The 19,118-nt window shown below is 33.2% G+C and overlaps 1 protein-coding gene across 21 annotated transcripts in view; it reads right to left on the bottom strand.

Moving 5' to 3' along the window:
* The window catches only part of TENM3 (teneurin transmembrane protein 3), a 3,351,339-nt gene that overhangs the window by 223,198 nt on the left and 3,109,023 nt on the right, over positions 1-19,118 (bottom strand). For all 21 annotated transcript variants that reach the window (XM_074276236.1, XM_074276245.1, XM_074276241.1 and 18 more), the window contains one exon: positions 18,004-18,241. In XM_074276236.1, coding sequence (XP_074132337.1) covers positions 18,004-18,241 — 238 coding nt within the window. The remainder of the gene's footprint in view (positions 1-18,003; positions 18,242-19,118) is intronic.

The raw sequence follows: 19,118 nt of genomic DNA, 5'->3' as shown, positions 1-19,118 counted from the left end.
TCCATGCTACTTCTTAGACCTCTTACTGCCTTTTTTATTATTATATCTTTTTATTTACAAAACATATGCATGGGTAATTTTTTTTTAACATTGACTCTTACAAAACCTTCTGTTTTAAATTTTCCCCTCATTCCCCCACTCCTTCCCCTAGTTGGCAGATAGTCCAATACATGTTAAATATGTTAAATTATATTTTAAATCCAATATATGTATACATATCTATACAGTTATTTTGCTGCACAAGAAAAAAGCAGATCTAGAAAGAAAAAAAAAACCTGTGAAGCAAAACAAAAATGCAAGCAAACAATAACAGAAAGAGGGAAAATGCTATGTTGTGGTCCACACTCAGTTCTCATAGTCCTGTCCCTGGGTGTAGATGGCTCTCTTCATTACTGGACAATTGGAAGTGGTTTGAACTATCTCATTGTTGAAGAGAGCCACGTCCATCAGAATTGGTCATAGTACAGCCTTCTTGTTGCCATACCCAATGATCTCCTGGTTCTGCTCATTTCACTTGGCATCAGTTCATGTAAGTCTCTCCAGGCCTTTCTGAAATCATCCTATTAGTTATTTCTTATAGAACAATAATATCTCATAACATTCATATACCATAATTTATTCAGCCGTTCTCCAATTGATGGGTATCCATTCAATTTCCAGTTTCTAACAACATGAAAAGGGCTGCCAGAAACATTTTTGCACATGTGGGGCCCATTCCCTTCTTTAATATTCCTTTGGGATATAAGCTCAGTGGTAACACTGCTGGGTCAAAGGGTATGCACAGTTTGATAACTTTTTGAGCATAGTTCCAAACTGCTCTCCAGAATGGTTGGATTCTTTCACAACTCTATCAACAATACATCAGTGTCCCAATTTTCCCACATTCCCTCCAACATTCGTCATTATCTTTTCCTGTCATCTTAGCCAATCTGACAGGTGTGTAGTGGTACCTCAGAGTTGTCTTAATTTGCATTTCTCTGATCAATAGTGATTTGGAGCACCTTTTCATATGACTAGAAATAGTTTCAATTTCTTTGTCTGAAAATTGTTCATATATTTTGACCATTTATCAATTGGAGAATCTGCGTACTGACTTTTAAAAGACTTATTACTAAAGTTCTCATAAAATTTCTTTGAAGTCAAATGACTTCCACAATGATAGTTTCTGATCTAATAAAGAACTTAGGTTTATGGATAAAAATTCCTTTTGGACAAATTAGGATTAGAACTAATTGTTATGGGCAAAATAGTCCTAATTATCTGATGGATTACAGAACAAAGAAAGATTTGGGTAAATGTCATTTGAAATAGATGGGGGAAAAAGAAAGGATGGAGGAAAGAAAAAAGAGAAAGGGAAGGAAAGAATGAAAGAATTATCAAGTGTATACTGTATGTCAAGTACTATCTAGAGTGCTAAGAATACAATTACAAGTAAACAAGATAATCCTCACCCTCAAAAAGTTTACATTTTAATGGAGCATATAATTTTAAAAAAATTATCAAATTATAGGTTGCTTGTTACCAGCTACTCTGCAGCTTGTATTGTTTGATAAACAGGAAAATATGTTTTGATGAATACTGCCCAGGTGGAAACAGGGCATGTTTTAAAATATATCCTTGAGATAAATAATTTTGTCCCAAAGCAGGTGATATTTCATATCTTTTATACAATCTTGTCATAAATTTTAGCTAAATTTATTAATATGTTAAAAATACATTTATTAATATGTTCAGAACTGAATTAAATTTTGGGGAAAATCATGGTCCCTAATTAAGTGGCATTTTTGATTTCAATTAAATTAAGATACTTTATGACAGTCATTTAAGATAATATTGAAGAAAGCAGTCTCACAGAATGAATTACCTGTTCTTTTTCAAGCCCTGCTTTCCTGGAGTTCTTGCCTTCTGGCTACCTGATTCTCATCACAGATATTCAGAGAGACCTATTACAATTACTGTAAGTATTGGGTTTCACTGCCTCTGTATTTGGAAGGAGACCTCAGTAGATGCTGACCCTCAGGGGCTCGGCAAGACTCCCAAGCTTTGAGAGGCTGCTCTGAATTTTCAGAAAAAAAGCCCACCCACACTAGCAGCTGCATAAAAAAAAAAACTGTATAAAGCATTATGCAGTCACTTATTACACTGTCTTCTGTGTGCAATCAGTTCAATGAGACTATCATGAAATCACAGGACTCAGAAGAACCTAATGGCTGTTTCCAAGAAGGGCTTTGATTTGGGCCTAGTTCGACTTAAAACACAGTCTTAACTTTCTCCTTTTATATATGCATTCCCTTCTAGATTGTATAAAGCACTGAATATAAAACTGAACACCACCTAAAAAATATAATATAAAACCTAACTCTCTTGCCTGATGTGCACATCAGATGTTGAATGATCAATCATTACTAATATTTAACTTGGAGGGAAAGACTTTGTACATCCTAAGTTCTAACCTCAAAGTCAAAAAAAGGAAAATCCTTCCCTCCCTTGCTTTTTATTTTTAATTTTATCCTATCTTTTTGTTCTTTTGTTTCAGATCTTTTGTCTCAAGTTTTCCCCCTTTCTTTTCAATTTCTTCCCCAGTATTTTATGACCATTTGGCAAATTATATCTTCCTGCAATTTTCCTTTTTTTCCCAATGGGATCTCCAAAGTGAGTCCCAAATTTCCTTTTACTTACATGGGTATCTCTATCCTAAGTCTTCGTGAATATCGGTTATTAAAGTTAGCAATATATTCTAGAATAAGAAAAGTTCTTTTCTGTAGGACTGTTTTTTTCCCCCCTAGTTTTACATTCAATGGGGGTTATAAAGATACTTTTTTCCAGCAGCTTTTCACTTTCTATATTAATATGTCATCCAATAATCCTGCTTCTTTATTCAAAATATTTTTGTTATTTTTGTTCCTGGGGTTGGGAACCCAGTAGAATTCAAAAAGCAAATTCTCCTGAAGTGCTTAGTTGACTGAAACACTTTTAACTACGTTTCGCCCCCCAAAAACTATTTCTTTACCCTCAAATTTTCTCATTCTAGTCATTTTTTCTAGCAATTTTTGCTTGATTTGTATTCTCTCTTCTTACAAATATTAAAAAAAAGACTGTACTACTTTGAATATTTTTCCATCCATAAAAAGGTTTCACTGAAAGTACCTGAACAACTTATCAAACAAAGGCAGCAAGATCTAGGGATTGGAATAATGACTTTGGAGTCAGAATGACTCCAGGTTTCAGTTTTTATCATTTCCTAGCTCTGTAACCTGAGTCAAATCATTTCCCTTCTTAGTTTTCTGAGCCACTCTTCAAAACAATGAGTTCCAAATACAGATGAAATCACTATGAGTTCCAAATACAGATGAAATCACAAGCCTGGACAAAAGAATACCATAGTGGTTCTTGTAAATTCAAACCCTCCATTTTCACTTTTAAAAAAAATTAAAAATATCAAATAATTGCCTTTGTTTTCTTTTCCTCCACTCATTTCTTTTCCCTTAATTTTGTTTGGTTTTTGCAGTACCTTCATTTTATAACTCAATATATCACTCCTTTCTTTTCCCAATACCCATCTCTAAATGCCCCGTCCTATCTAGAGAGCCTTCCCTTTTAACAAAGAATAAAAATAAAAATAGGTCAAGCAAAACTAACTGGTTCATAAATTAAGTTAAATAGCACGCACAGAATTCTGCATCTATAATCTTCATCAAGAGGGGAAGGAAGTGACATCTGTATATATTTTTTTCAGAGTAAGCTTCCTCGGGTCATTATAATTATACTATAATCACCTTAAATTTTCCGTTTTTTTCCATTTCTATCATTGTAGTCATATTGGTAAATTCTTTGTTCCATTTATATTACTTTGCATCAATTCATATGTGTACTTATGCCCTTCTATAATCTTCATATTCATTATTTCTTAAAGTATACCAATATCATATAGTACCATAATTCATTTGGGGACTCCCCACTCTATTTTGCTTTCAGCTTTTTACTACCACAAAATTTTTTTTGGTGTTTTGAGGACTTTTCTTTTGTCACTGACCTTTGAATTATATATACCTAAGTAGTGGGAATCTTTGAGTTAAAGAATATGGCCATTTTAGTCACTTTCTTTCCTTTACTCCAGATTGATTTCCAGAATTCCTGCCCTCCCTCCTCCTCTTTTCAAATGATTGCTGATGAAACTGTCAATCTTTCATTTAAAGATTACAGTTATTAGGTAATATTCTTGCCCCAAAACATACATATATACAATGATACTCATACCCACACTCACACATCTCACCCTATTTAAGTCTCTAACAATGGGAAACTCTGATATTCAAGATCATTGCAAAAATACAAAAATCTTAGCTATTCAGAGGATGCAGAAGCAAAGGACCATAATTGTAGCAAACATCACACATGGAACATAACTACTGCTGTTAAGGTGAAGTGTTATTTTTTTCCCTACAGAAATTTTTCAAGAACATAAATCAGTTTCACAGCTGGCTTCACAGTTGGATGTAGAAAAGTCTGGATAAGGGTACTTGACTGGGGAAAAGTCAATGAAGAGTGTTGAGAAACCTAGATTACTAAATTTTACCACTATTTACTATGTTATGAACAAATCGCTGTTTTTTATGAAAGAAGATTGGGAGTGCCCTAAGAACCATAAATGAGAATTAGAATCATTGGACTGAACAATTGTTGAGGATTCTAATATTAGCAAAGTTGTTTCAAGCAGAGGTTGACAGCTGTCATGGATTGTAGTCCTTCACACACACACACACACACACACACACACGCACACACACAATTTTGTTCAACACAAAAAAGAAGGAACAAAAACCCTATATATTATGACCCTACTCTATGCTAGGCACTGCATTAAGTGTGTTATAAATATTACATTTCATTCTCACAATCCTGAAAGATACTTGCTATTCTTGTAATGAGGACAGAGGTACATTTTCTCATTTTTTCAAGGCCAAGCTTGGTCATTATCATTAACAGTATTCAGTTCTTGGGATTTGTTGCTTTGGTGATAGGTGTTGTTTCCTTTTACAGTGATGTAGTGGTCACCATATTATTATTTTCTGGTTTTGATTATTTTATTTATTTGATTATTTATTTAAGTCTTCCTAGGTGATGTGGCAGATCAAACACTGGACCTAGAGTCAGCAAGATTCATCATGATTTCAAATATGGCTTCAAACACTAACTGTGTGACCTGGGCAAGTCACGTAATGCAGATTGCCTCCGTTTCTTTATCTGTAAAATAAGCTGGAGAAAGAAATTACAAACCACTCTAATATTTTTGCTAAGAAAGCCCCCTGAAAGGTCACGAATCAGACATAACTGAAAAGAAACTAAAGGGCACTATCTCCTTTCCCTCTTTACAGAGGTGAGGAATACTGAATGGACTGTCAGCTGAAGTGAATATGTTGGTTAGTTAGGTTTAATTGTTTCCTACTCTTCCTTTCCCTTTTCTTTTTTATTCATTGATATGAAAGATGGATTTCAGGGTAGGGAATGCATATATTTTTAAATGAAGGTGACTTAAAAACAAGTAATACTAATATGTAGGTATCAGATAGTATTTGGTTCTTAGAGTTTGTTTAATCCTGATTGTACCTTAAGCCTTGTCAGCTTCTGTTTCCTCATCTGTAAAGTGGGGATAAAAACATTTATGTTGTAATAATAAATGAAGTAATATTTATAATTTTTTTGCAAACCTTAAAGTCCTGTAAAAATGTTGTAATTATTATTAGCTGTAGATTCATATAGGGATTTCCTCCACTAAGATTTTATGATTTCTTAACGCTAACAAGAACTGTTGTAGATCGGATTTCAAATACTTATCTATTTCTCACCCAGTCCCTGTTTAAACTGAAAAATACCTATGGAAGAATGAGAAAGACATTAAAGGTAGCAAATTATAGTATGGGTATGACTGAAATTTAAGAAGACTAATTCCATAAGCCTTGTATAAAAATCTGTTTTTAAATAGTCCCACCTTGCATGTCTACAATCATTTCTTCTGACTACTCATGGATAGATGTTCCCCTCATAGATTTAGATGATCACCTAGAGATAGAAAAGGCCATGGAGATCACCTTGCTCAGTCTTCTCATTTTACACAGGAGCAAATCAAAATCTGGATGCTGCTAATTTTTTATTTGGAGCATCTTTGTTTTAAAAGAAATATCAGTTCTCTAAACCCTATGACAGGGCAAAACACTCATTATCATGGAATGGTAAGACTTTGGGATTAGTCTCTCTTAGTGTCTGAAATGCATTAGTCCTCTTTAGATCCACGTTTCTGCTTCCAATCAATCTAGATTAAATTGTATTATATGCATCTATCTGACTGACGTTTGAATTAGATTCTGAAGAGTTAAAAAATGCACACATGCAGAAATTGGTCCATTTACAAATTAGCTAGTAGAACTTGTACAAGAGCAGAAAAAAGCTTAGTTGAAATTTTTTTAGACAACACTTAACTAAAAACACTTTTAAAATTCAGAAACAGCAAATCCTAAAAATGGAATAAAATTTTAAACTATTGTTTTAGTTACCATGAGCTTTAAAATGGAATTAATTTTCTAAATCCCATTTATTTTAATTAAAAGAAAGGCTTTAAAAATTAACAATAGTTTACTTTGTTCATTAAAAACATTTAAAAAATTTAATTCTAACATTTTCAACCTCTTGACCAGAGTTGTTCTCTGTACTTATATATGCCTGTTTTTTGTCAATTACTAACTAGATGATGGCATTATTACAGACAGATTTTTTAAAATTTAAGAAGACTTATTCCATAAACCACATCAAAAATCATTCTTTTTACTATATAAATAGTCCTATTTTGCATACCTAGAATCATGTACTTATTAATAAGTCACACATTGAGTGAGTCATTACTTATGGAAATCAACATATTGTACTTGTCATATAACTAACACTCCCTATATGAATTATCCTGTGTCTGTTTTATTTAATTGCTCTTTCCTTTATTATTATTTTTTCAAATTTATTAAGTTAATATGCTTTTTAAAATGAAAAGGTTAAAAAAAAGTTAAGCAAACATTACTAAGCATTCATTAAAATGTAAATAATACACTTGCAACATGAAAACAAAGGAACCAATATATATTGATTCTAGCTGTGACACAGTGAGTATGATTGAAAAAATACATCGTCATGCTGATAGCATGTTATACTTTCAAATCTATTACACTCCTGAATTGATGTGCTATTTTCTTTGGACAACTTTCACACCAGGAAATGATCCCTGTAAGGAAAAAAAAAATTTAAATCAAAAGCTTCTAAATGAGATAAAATTTTATTGCTGCATTACCTGAATTAATAAAAGCTAATAGTGATTTTATCTAATGTCACTCATTTGGTAAAGTAACTGTGATATTTTTATATTAAAAAAAAGAAATTTGCATGTCTTAGTAGCTCTCTTTTTTTAAAAAGCAATTACGCATATGTGTATACTTTGTTTATAATTATACTGGATATGCAAAAATGTTCATGGTGAGTATAGTCAGCATTATGAGTTAATTGATCTAGAGGGAACAACAATATCTTCCTTTTATTTTTTTTAAAAGTACAGCATGCTTGTTTGTGTGTTTCCTGTGAACATTTTTCATTAACTTCTACTCATTTTACATTGGGGATACAAATTCTCAGTTAAACATTACTAATAACAATTTCATTAACCATGAGCCTAACTAATGAAATAACAGTTCCTATCAATTTAAATTATTAAGGGTATATTAAGAAAGAAAAAAAATTGGTAATATGATTATTGGCTTTTTATTTATTTGTCACTAATCTAGGAGGTAGAAGAAGCAATCAATATTTTTAATGAAATAATCAAAACAATAACATATCTGGCTGGTTTTATAGAAATAACTCAATTTAGACTATAAGCTACTTACTACTGAATATATTTAGTGGCTGATTGTTTTTAGCTATCTAGATAGACAATTGAATCAAACAGTTATTTATCTGAATCAATGATTAAGATGGTTAAAATAAGTGGAATGACTATGCCACAATTTAGTTACTTTAGGAATTGACATGGCCTTAGAACAATCTCCTGCTTTTCAGTTTTTATGAGCTATTCACTTAAATGAGTTATTATATTAGCTTGATTGGTTATCAGCAAATAACATTCTATAATGAAATGCACATGCCATTTTTTTTTTACTAAATTAAGAATGGAAATAAAAATATGACATTTAAAAATTTCTGAGCGTGGTTTAGGTTTATCTTTAGATTTATGCATATCATACCCTTCTTTTGTAAATGACAATCACATCTGTTTCTAAAAATCTAAGTTATTATAAAGCAAAGAATTTTTAAATAGGAGGTAGCATAATATGCCAAAAGAGAAGAAAAATTTCAAATTGTTAGGAATTGGAAGAAGAAACCATAAGGTAAATGGGAGAAGGCTACAAAGAAATCTGCCAGCCCAGAGGGAACAAAGGGAATGAAATGACAGAGAAACAATGCAATATATCATAAAGAACAGTGGGTTATGAATTAGAAAACCTGGGCTAGTTTCAGCTCTGCCACTACTTCTGAAATCTTGGGCAATTGCTTTTCTTCTCTGGATCTTTGTTCCCAATTTTGGAAAGTAAGATGGTTGAAATGGATGATCCTTGAGGTCATAGCCAGGTCTCCAACTCTGCTTTATTTCACAGCCCTTTGCCCTCAGAATCATCCACTTCCTTGCCCTTCTTGTCTACAACAAACTCAAGTTACATAAGTATTTTATGGGTAACTTTTACATGATTTCAGGGTCTTTGTTGTCTCTTGTTCTTAAAACAAAACTTGGCTTTCCCTCTGGAAATCTCTTTCCCTTCATTTATTCACCTACCTCAAGGAAAACCTATGCCAACTATAAGAGGTATGGTGATCACACTCAGAACCAAATAATGGCTGAAAAAGCTGTCTTGGCTCTTAACACTACTCCCGTGGAATATAAACTCTTATAGAGGAACTGTTGGCTGGCACACATTGTATAGGCTTGGTAAATATCCAGACAATTAAGTATTTTTCCCCCTAAAGCCAGAGACAAGAGGAAGCTGAGGAAGGGAATTTAGAAGAGAAAATAAATGGAGCAAGATAATTTCTGGCAGCAGTATTTTGAGATGAACAGAATGGAAGAAGGTGAGATATAAAAGAAATCATAGAGGACACAGCAGTGGCATCTGAGGGAGATTATAATCAAACAGTATTTATTAAGCTGCCACATATGCTTAATTGCACAGATAAGATGTTAAGCTGTTGAGATGAAGAACAAAGAATATGGGAAAATCTTTATAAGAAACTCAACAGGCTTTGCAACAGGTTAGCAATAAGAGGAAGAAGAGATTTTTTAAAAGGCAAAGGATAGAAAAGGTAAAGTGATTCTATAATAATGGAGATAGGTAATTACATTGTAAGTATTAGCTGGCTATAAAAACAGGTTCGTATTTTAGAAAAATAGGTAGGATTTTGAAAAAGAATAAGAGACCATTGGACTGGATAGAGAGAAAGGTAAATCTGGGATTCGTGTATTATGACAGCATTAAAAGTTGTAAGAACAAAATCATCAGAGTCTATAGAGAGAAGTAATAAAGTTTTAGAAAAGAAGTATAGTGAAGGACTACCTTCAGACCTAAAATAAAAGTAATGGAGAAAAGACTGAAGAAATGCCTCGTGAGATAGATATGAGAACAAAAAATGTCACTTAATCCCAAGCATAATTCTTGAAGAGGAGGAAGACGTAGGCTTCAAGGTGAATAGGTCTTAGCTGAAAGAGGATAATGATAGAAGAGAAACCTCTAGTTATGATCAGCCAAAGAGCTTCCATGACCTAATTTGATCATGTTCCCAAGGAAAAAACTGAAAATCTGTTTGAAGTTATTATGAATTCATTTCCTGAGGCACTCTACAATTGAACAAGGCACATGGATGGTTCGTTATGTGAAACCAAAACATCATTATAGTATGTGGCATTGTAATTTTAGAGGACTAAGCTTACAAAAATTCTTTAAGGCCTATTATAAATGATTAATACATGTTTTCCTGGTGCCTTAATTGCTATTTAAAAAGAAGCTGGTTACTCTGGAAATAACACTAATCAAAAAAAAAAATCTAACCTATTGTACAAAAGCTCCACTAAAATCAGAATTCATAAGAGATCTGGCCTAGGATGTTGCCTGATAGGGAGACATATATCTCTTAGTGTCTTTATTGATTAATGCTAATATATTTACTCCTTTAATTAATTAAGTGTTTCAAACTTATGAAGAGCTGCCATTCATTATATTTTGAATAAATTATTTTTTCTTCTCAAGAGCAAATTAAAGGATTTCTATTCTACAGATATAAAGATTCACTTCCTTCTTTTTAATAATAGGAGTAAGAAGAGATAATAGAAGGACAAAGACATGGTAAAATTAACTGCTCTGGGGTTAACTTTTTTTTTTATTTTAGTATTCCAATCAGAGTTTTAAAAGGGACTAAATATTTCTGTCTGGTTAAATAGTTTTCATATTTTGGGGGATAAAAATGCCCTGAATGATCATATGCTAAATTTAAAACCAAGGAGGGGGAACTAAGAACTATTTTTAATTCTGGGTTTTATCAGCTAGGGCAGCAATTTGGAGGCATGGAGGAATCTTTCTGATATTCACTGAAATCATAAATAGTAGGCAATAACCTACTCTGCCTATGTGTAAGGTTGATTCTGAATAGACTGCAAGTGTTGGGGAAAAATGGGAAAAGTTAAATGGGCAATTATAATAGCATAATCAATTGATCTCATATGAAAGTAGATTAGGATATTTAAATATTTAAATAAAAGTATAACAACAAAGATCATTCAATATGCGGTTCATCCATTAATAATTAGCAAAGCATTTACCAAACTACGAGGTAAAAGTAACTAATGAGGTATCAATGGTCTACGAAGCAGCCATAAAAGAATTGATCTGTAATAAATCTTGTATTAAATGACTGCAGGTGAAATACATTTCTATTTAATAGCTAATTATTATATGACTTAATTTATTCAGAAAGTATATGTGTGTATGTGTTTAATATGGATACATATGTACATATGCACACACAAATACACACACAATCACACAAGTCAGAATTGTAGTTAACTTCATACTGCTAAAGATTAGAGTGAATGAATAAAGATAAAAATAATCCATTTATTTCTTAGCACTGGATTGATCATTCTCTATCTTTTAAACATTATATTCCCATTCAAAGGTTTTCATCTCCTCTTTTAGATTTCTCCAGTAGCTATTTCTCATGCTGATAAACTATATTAAGAGGCATGGTATCTAGAATGAGGGAGGTCTTGTGGTACAATTATTCTATTTAGATCACCTCTAGAGCACTATGTTCAGTTTGGGCATACTACATTTGAAACAAGACATGAGCAAGGTAAAATGTATATAAAAAAGGATGACCAAGATTTTTAAGGGATGGGAGATTATTCCATGCAAAGAATATTTAAAAGAACTGAATATGTTTAGCTTGAAAAAGTGGCTTCTCAAGGCAATGGGGAGAGGAAGACTTTACAGCTAAATTCAAATATTTAAAGGGTTATCATATGGAAAAGACTTGGTTTGCTTTTCCCCAGAAAAATCAACAGTGACAGTATTAGAGAAGCAGATTTTTGCATAGATGTAAGGATAAAATTCCTAACACCTGGAACTGTCTCCTGGCAGAATGGGTTACATTGGTAGGCCGTTAGCTGTCCAGAAGTCTTGAGGAACATGTTTACAAGGCTATTATGTGCAGAAGCTGTAATCATGGATGGGAGGGGGGAAATAGTAAAAAGAAATGATTGCAAAGAATAAATGCTGTTTTAAAATTTGACTTTAAGAAAAATGATTCTTACTTATAGGGTTTAGGATGGCGGGATGGGGGTTAATGATCAGAACAACTTTGTGTCTCACATAACAGGAATTTCCAGTTTTTCCCCAAGCTGGTTTCAATAACACAAAATAAAGGAAATAATAAAACTGAACTACTTCAGGCTGTATAAAGAACAGTTTTATTGATTGTATCAAAAATTAGTAGCAAAAAATACATTCACGAGAGTAAAGAAATAAACCCTTTTTTTTTTTTTGATGAAAGAAGGTGGAAAACTACTTTCTAAAAAATCATATCTAAAGCTACGCTGAAATATGGAGTGAGGGAAAAAAAGCAAACCCCTTTTTGACTTTTCTTATAATCTTTTGAAAATAAAAAGTCTGCAAAGTCTCTTAGTTTCATAGATTACAAAATGCAGTGTGAGGAAGATATGATTTTGAATATCATTTCAAGACTTAGTACTGGCCTGACCAGACTGCTGAGGTTTAAACATACTATCCACAGTCAATTTGTATTACACCTCTATAAGTCAAGTATAATCAATCTATTTTTAGAAGAGAAGATAGACAAGAAAGGGAAAGCAGAAAATTGTTATGAATGACAATTTATCTTATAAATGACAGTTATGGAGTTGGGGGATATGTCTGGGTGGAAAAACCTCAGCATAGCCACAAATTAAAAGAATAACCCAAGATTAAACTAATTTTGGATTAAAAAAACAAAAACAAAATCCAACAACAACAAACAAAACAAAAAAGGAAACCAATCCCACACATAGCAGGAAAGAAAAGCCATCCCAGCTAAAGTTGTTAATGTAGCTGAAACTGAGCCTTAGAATCATACACAATAGGGGACTTTAACTAAAAAAGAAAAAAAATCAATGCCAAATAAGTCTGGTTCTTCACCTCAAGAGTTCCAACCAAGTGAGATTATTAAACAAACCCCAGTAGTCTTGTGTTGGCTACAATGTGAGATATTCACACTGCAGTTTATATTTATCGGTTGAATGACTGAAAGTTCAAACATTGTTTACCTTGGATTTACAACATTAAAAGATGTGAAACCTGGACAGCAAGAAGAAAATAACAAAAAAAATATATTTCAGATCAAAATAGCTCATTTTACTTTTCAGGATGACAGCCAATGTGGAATTATGTTCTCCTTTTCATATATGTAAAAAGAAATCTTGTCATCTGTTAATGGTTTTTTTTTCCACTTCAATCCTTGAAAATAAAGTGAGGATTAATATAACTATACTAAAGAGTCACTAGGTGTTCTTATGAAATGAATAAACACGTCAGCAAAAATCTATCTCCAAGCAACCCTTCACTTAGCAATTCTGTATAGGAATGACTTCTTAACAAGGTCTGAATGAGGTAAAATTTGCAATAATCTCATCTCTGACTTCCATAGCTAATAAAAATAAACAAATAAATAGTAAAGTACTCTTAAAAATATCAGTTATTTGTGAAAGATTTTCCTATTTGACAGGGACTACTAAGAAAACTGGAAAAGAGTTTTGCAGAAGTTAAGTTTAAATTTCTATCAGATAACATACTACAATAATGCACTCAAAATGAATATAAACCATTAATATTAAACTTCACACCATTAAAAAATTAAAAGAGAACTGTAATAAAGGGGAGAATTCTTAACCAAACAAGGGCTGGAGGGGACCAAAAAAGACAAAATCAAGAATTTTGAATCCATGAAATTGGAGGGCTTCTGGACAAAACCAAACCAATATAGCAAAGACAAGATTTTAATTGAGGAAAAATGTCTATGTGTACATTTGCATCAAATATTTCTGAAAAATGTTTAACATCCAAGATATAGGAAATGAATTAAATTAAGTCTAAGACAATCCCCCATAGATTAGTAGTAACACGTTCTCATAAGAGTTGCAGGCTAAAATAATCATAAGAAAGATTGCTTCAAATCACCAATCACCAATATCAGAGAAATGCAAGTCAACTTTTAACTTTTGACATATATTCTCCTAATGAGCAGAGATAACAGTTGATGACAATACTTCATGTTGGAGGGGCTCTCTAGAAAGCAGACACAGGAGAACTGTGAATTGGCACAATCACTGTGGAAAGCAATTTGGAGTAAAGCAAAAAAAGTGACAAAAATGTCCAAAAGCTTTAACCTACAAATCTCATAGCTAGGCATATATCCCAAGTAAATCCAAGTCAGAAAGAATAGGACCATATACACTAAAATGTTTATAGTAGTACTTTTTTTGTTTGCTTAGCAAAAACAACAGAAACAAAATAGATGTTCATTGACTAAACTAATTGTGATAATCAATGTAATGGAATATTAGTCAGGTGTAAGAAATGACAAATATGAAGATTTCAGGGAAACACTGCCATCCTTCTAGGAACTGGACAAAGTCAAGTAAACAAAACTAAGAAAACAATAGACAAAATGATTACCATTACGCTAATGGAAAACACAAAAACCTCAAACCAAATGACTGAACGTTGTTCAATTTTAATGACTCTATATTGGCATTAAAGAAGAGCTGAAGATATTATTTTCTCTCATTCTCTGTAGAGCAAGAGAATTCTGGGCATGGAGGACTGCATAAATGGAGGAGGAAGGGAGATTATATACAGAATTAAAGGTAATGTAAAAACAAACTGTATCCATATACTATTAAAATACTAGAATGCTGTTGTAGAGGTACTCACAAGAACTATTCAATCTTTTCCTTCTCTAAAGTAAGGCTATATCTTTTCACTAGAGATACAATTCTCCTTGCCAAGAACACGGTTAGTTAAGCATTTGATTCTCTTGTGCGGTACCCGGTACACAAAATTAAATATGCTTCTGATGACTTAACGTAATTTATTTCATAAATATTTGTCAAAACAATTATTGTCAACTACAATGCAATTATACATATTCAATTTGATGACTCAACTGGAAAATTACTTTTTTCCTAATAAAATGTTTCTAAGTGACAATAGTGAATCAGTGTTGATTAGTTGTTCAGTAATTAATTATCATAGGTAAATTTAGCTCTGTGCTAATAACCTTCAGGAAAAAAAAGCTTCTCCCAAACCAACCAACTTGAGTATAATCTTTATCTGGGAAGAAATGGGATCTAGCTTTTGACATGCCCTCTTCAAACCACACATAATGAAAAAAGAAAGCTCAAGTACTAGAGACTGATATCATGGATCATAAGACATGGTTTCTTGCATTTGGGGGGAAAGCTTTAGATTTTGACCTTTGGAGACTATTTAAGGTTCCTCTAGTGACTGATCCTCAGGGTAGATACAATTCAGATGCTCTGTCTCTCTGCCACCAACGAGCAGTTTGTCCAGCATGAGGTAGTTTTTCCAATCTTGCAGTACACTCAACAGAACTAATTTGGATGTTCAAGTTAATCATGGGTTGCCTGTGTTGGGATCAGCATTTTGGGCCCAACATTAACATTAAAACATGGCCCAGAGGGTCCAGCATGCTGTTGCTATGTCCTCCCTAACTGTTTTTCCTCTCTGAAATCCAATGGAATGTTAAGATGTGGGGAAGAAAAATAATCACGAAGAAGGTTGGGGAAATATACATAGCATCACATGATGGGGGAACCACCACCTGTCTCTTTAAAGTAAAACACTGAATTTGTCCTCAGAAGACTTCAATTTGAATCCCATTTCTTGTACTAATAGCCACAAGCCTTTAGCTCAATTTACCTCAATTTCTTCATCTGTAAAATGAGGATATGAGACAAAAAATATATATATGGTACTTAAGATCTCTGGGAGAAATTATTATTAAATAATAAGTAATTGGAGAGATCCCTGACTTTTCTCAAATATTTACCCCCCTTAAACTATATTATCTTGGTGGAGTTACTGCCTCACTTAACTAGAAAACCTTACAAAGAATTTAATGTAAGATTCATTCTAGTTCCACTCAGAGGGGTGGTGCAGAGGGGGTGGGTGGATCCTTTCTTTGGATTACCCAAGGATGGGAGGTGATTTCAAAGTAAATGATATAAACAGTCATATCCCCTAGCCCACTTCAACAATATAATATTCACTCTTTTCTCATCAATTGTTGACCAGACTTGATTGCCACCCTCAAGAGCTTTTTTACCATTTTCCCAAGGGTATGCAAGGGTGGAATGGATTTTATGAGGGGTCTTTGGCATTTAAGAGTGTCACTGACCTCTTTATTAATTATTGCTGGCATGATTAATGAAATTATTTAATTACCCAGAAACTATGTCTCTTGAACTTTTTTTTAAATGTTATATTTCTTTTGACTCTAAACCTTTTGCTGTAAGAGGATCAGTGATAACAGATGGACAAAGTGGGGCTTTGGCTCTTAGCAAAGTCTTTTTCATGAAAGACATTTTAAAAGAGATATTCATTGGCAGTTTAGGGAATATCACAGAAGACAGCTCTAAAGTCTAACCCTTTTGTTTTACATATAAGGAAATAGCTTGAAAAGGGCTAAGCGATATGCTCTGAGACACAAAGGTAAGGAGAAGCAGACCTGGGAATTGAAACCACGTCTTTTGACTCTAAAGCTCCTTCTATTAGTTGCTAAACTATGAGAAAAACTATGTAAATTATTTTATCTTTAAAATTTTAAATTAGAGATTAGGGTTTTTTTTTTTTTTTTTTTTTTTTTTTTTTTTTTTTTAGGGTTAGTCCTATGATATCACTGATAGAAGAAACAGTGAAAGCCCCCCCGCCAATTTCCCCTTTCTAACTATTGTTGAATACCTACTCTGTCACTGCAACCTTGGGACATTTTTGGGGAGGAGATAAAACTGAGAAGTTATGTGAATTGCCCAGGGTCACTGAGACTATCTGTGTTAGAGGTAGGGCCTGCACCAGGACTGGCTTTCTTTTCAGAACATAGCAAGTCTATTATGGTGGAGTTATATTACACCAAACTCAAGCTCTGCTGAACCTCCCATCTTCCGAGGGAGTTTACCACCTAATACTTTCTTTTTTATTTTCTTTTTTTTTTTTTTTTTTGAAAAGAAAGTCACCAGCAAACTAGAATATATTGAGGAAATAACCAACCAGAATTGCAAAATAACAAGAAACAATGCCAAAAGAGAAATGACTGAAAAAACTGTTTTACCTGAAAGATGGGTACCTGAGGGAATAGGCCAGAGCTGCTCAAGTATTAGAATATTGTTATATAGAAAAGAAGTGGAATCTTTTTATGTTGCTCTGGGGCATAGAACCAGATTCAGTGGGAATTTATAGGGAGATCAATTTTTTAAAAAAATTTTTAATAAGGAAGGTACCTATAATAATAAATAATACATTACTCATGTATAGAATACTTTAAGATTTCCTAAATGCTTTTTTCATGTCAAGCCTATGATTTGGGGTGTACAAATATGATTACTGTCACTATTCAGATGAGGTTCAGAGACTTGGGGCTACTTGAGCCAAGTCACAGAACATTCATAGACAAAGTCAGTAGTTAAACTCAGTCCTGCTAACTACAAATATAAAAAAAAAAAGCACTTTATGAAACAAAATAAACCAGTAGAAGGAAGGTCTACTGGCCAGTGACTAAAAATAAGGGATCATAGAACTAGATGACCTCTAAATTCTTTCTGAAGTATACCAATTACCAATCTATAATTTAATGACTTAGCAGAAAGAATAACAATGGGGAAAAAAGTAGGCAGGATCTGAAGAAAAGGACAGAGAAACAAGAATAGGAATGCCAGAATGCTTTTATTATATTATTATTTTATTATATTATATATAGAGGGAAATATATCCCTCTAACTTCTGGGTATTTGGTTAGAGTTTGTGGAAGAGAAAAATGGTATGGATTTTTACTCTCTCCCATAGGGCAAAAAGGGCCTCATCCTTCAATGGTAAAAATAACAAATACACATGACCTATCTTTTTATTATTACTACTTGAACTTTTAAAGAGCAGGAGAAACAAAATACAACTTGGATTATTGAAATACATTTGAACTCTGGAAGAAAAGTTTAGATTAGTTTATTTTTCAACTCTAGATGTAAAAAAGCAGTAAGCAGTTTTGCTGCTCACTGCAAAAGAATTTCCGAGATCTTAGGATGTGCTATTCTTTGGTTTAGTTGCCAAAAGACTGAGAAAGCTATACAGTAGTTACCTGCTTTCCAGTGGTACATTACTGCCAAGGACCCAGCTGTCCTGCAGCTGGACTGACTCGGGTGTGGTTTGCAGCTCGGCGGGCAAAGCAGCCGGCGGGGCCGGACTCTGATTCCTCCTATTGGTCAGAGAGTTTCTGTTGAGAGAAGTGATGGATGGGTGATGCTGTGCAGAATGTTGTTTGTGTGAAGGTGGCAGAGGCTGCAGAGTGGACTGTCCTTGATTATTGGCAGGTTGCTCTAAAAAACAAAAAAGATGAAAATTCATTATATATTTCTGCATGTACACACACACAAATATACATATACTACTGATTTCTTGGGGGATCCACTAAGCAGTTGAGTTAGAATTAGAAACTGAATATAATTCCATAGTCTAATATATTTGCATATTATTCTATTAGCGGGTGTTCAGTGACATTCTCTAAGAGCGAGTTTACCCTTGATACACAAAGTTCTAATTAATATACAACAGATGGCAAAATTGCTTTTGGTTTTAATTTGTTTCAGGTTTTTTTTTTTTCATCTGGTTTTATTAACACCTACAGAAAACAGCATCTGACAGCTCCCCTAATGTGCCTTTAGATCTCAGCTTTTTTTAACAAACCAACCCTGAAATTAAATGGGTAATTTCGAAAGAACACAAAGGTTTTCGAAATGCATATAATCCCTATAATTATTTAATGGAGTTTTTTTTAAGCTTTATTTAACTGCAATAAATTATTACAAGCTAGTTGCTAAACAGCAGTAGATGACTCTAGTTTAGTGCATTTCAAATAAGGCAGATCTGCACTATGATCTACTAATAGATGCTAAGTATTCTTTACCAGAAGGTCACTCTGGGAAGCAGATGTTGCTTCATGGATATTTAACAGACTGAATCACATCTGATTACAACGTCAGAAGACTCATATACTTAATGGCCGTTACATCCATTAGAACACACACAGAACAGATTTTCCAATTTCACACTATGCAGTATCACTACATTTTGAAGTAAGTCATAGGTGACCAGAGATGGTTTCTCATGACAATGGTGGAACCGGAATGTTACTAAACCACAACTGGCCATAAAGAATCTGGCCATTTAAGAATATATATTAATGTGATGGTTAGG

Source organism: Sminthopsis crassicaudata, chromosome 6, assembly GCF_048593235.1.
Source record: "Sminthopsis crassicaudata isolate SCR6 chromosome 6, ASM4859323v1, whole genome shotgun sequence".
NCBI lineage: Eukaryota > Metazoa > Chordata > Mammalia > Dasyuromorphia > Dasyuridae > Sminthopsis > Sminthopsis crassicaudata.
The sequence above is the reverse complement of the archived record's forward strand: the minus strand, read 5'-3'. Positions and strand labels throughout refer to the sequence as shown.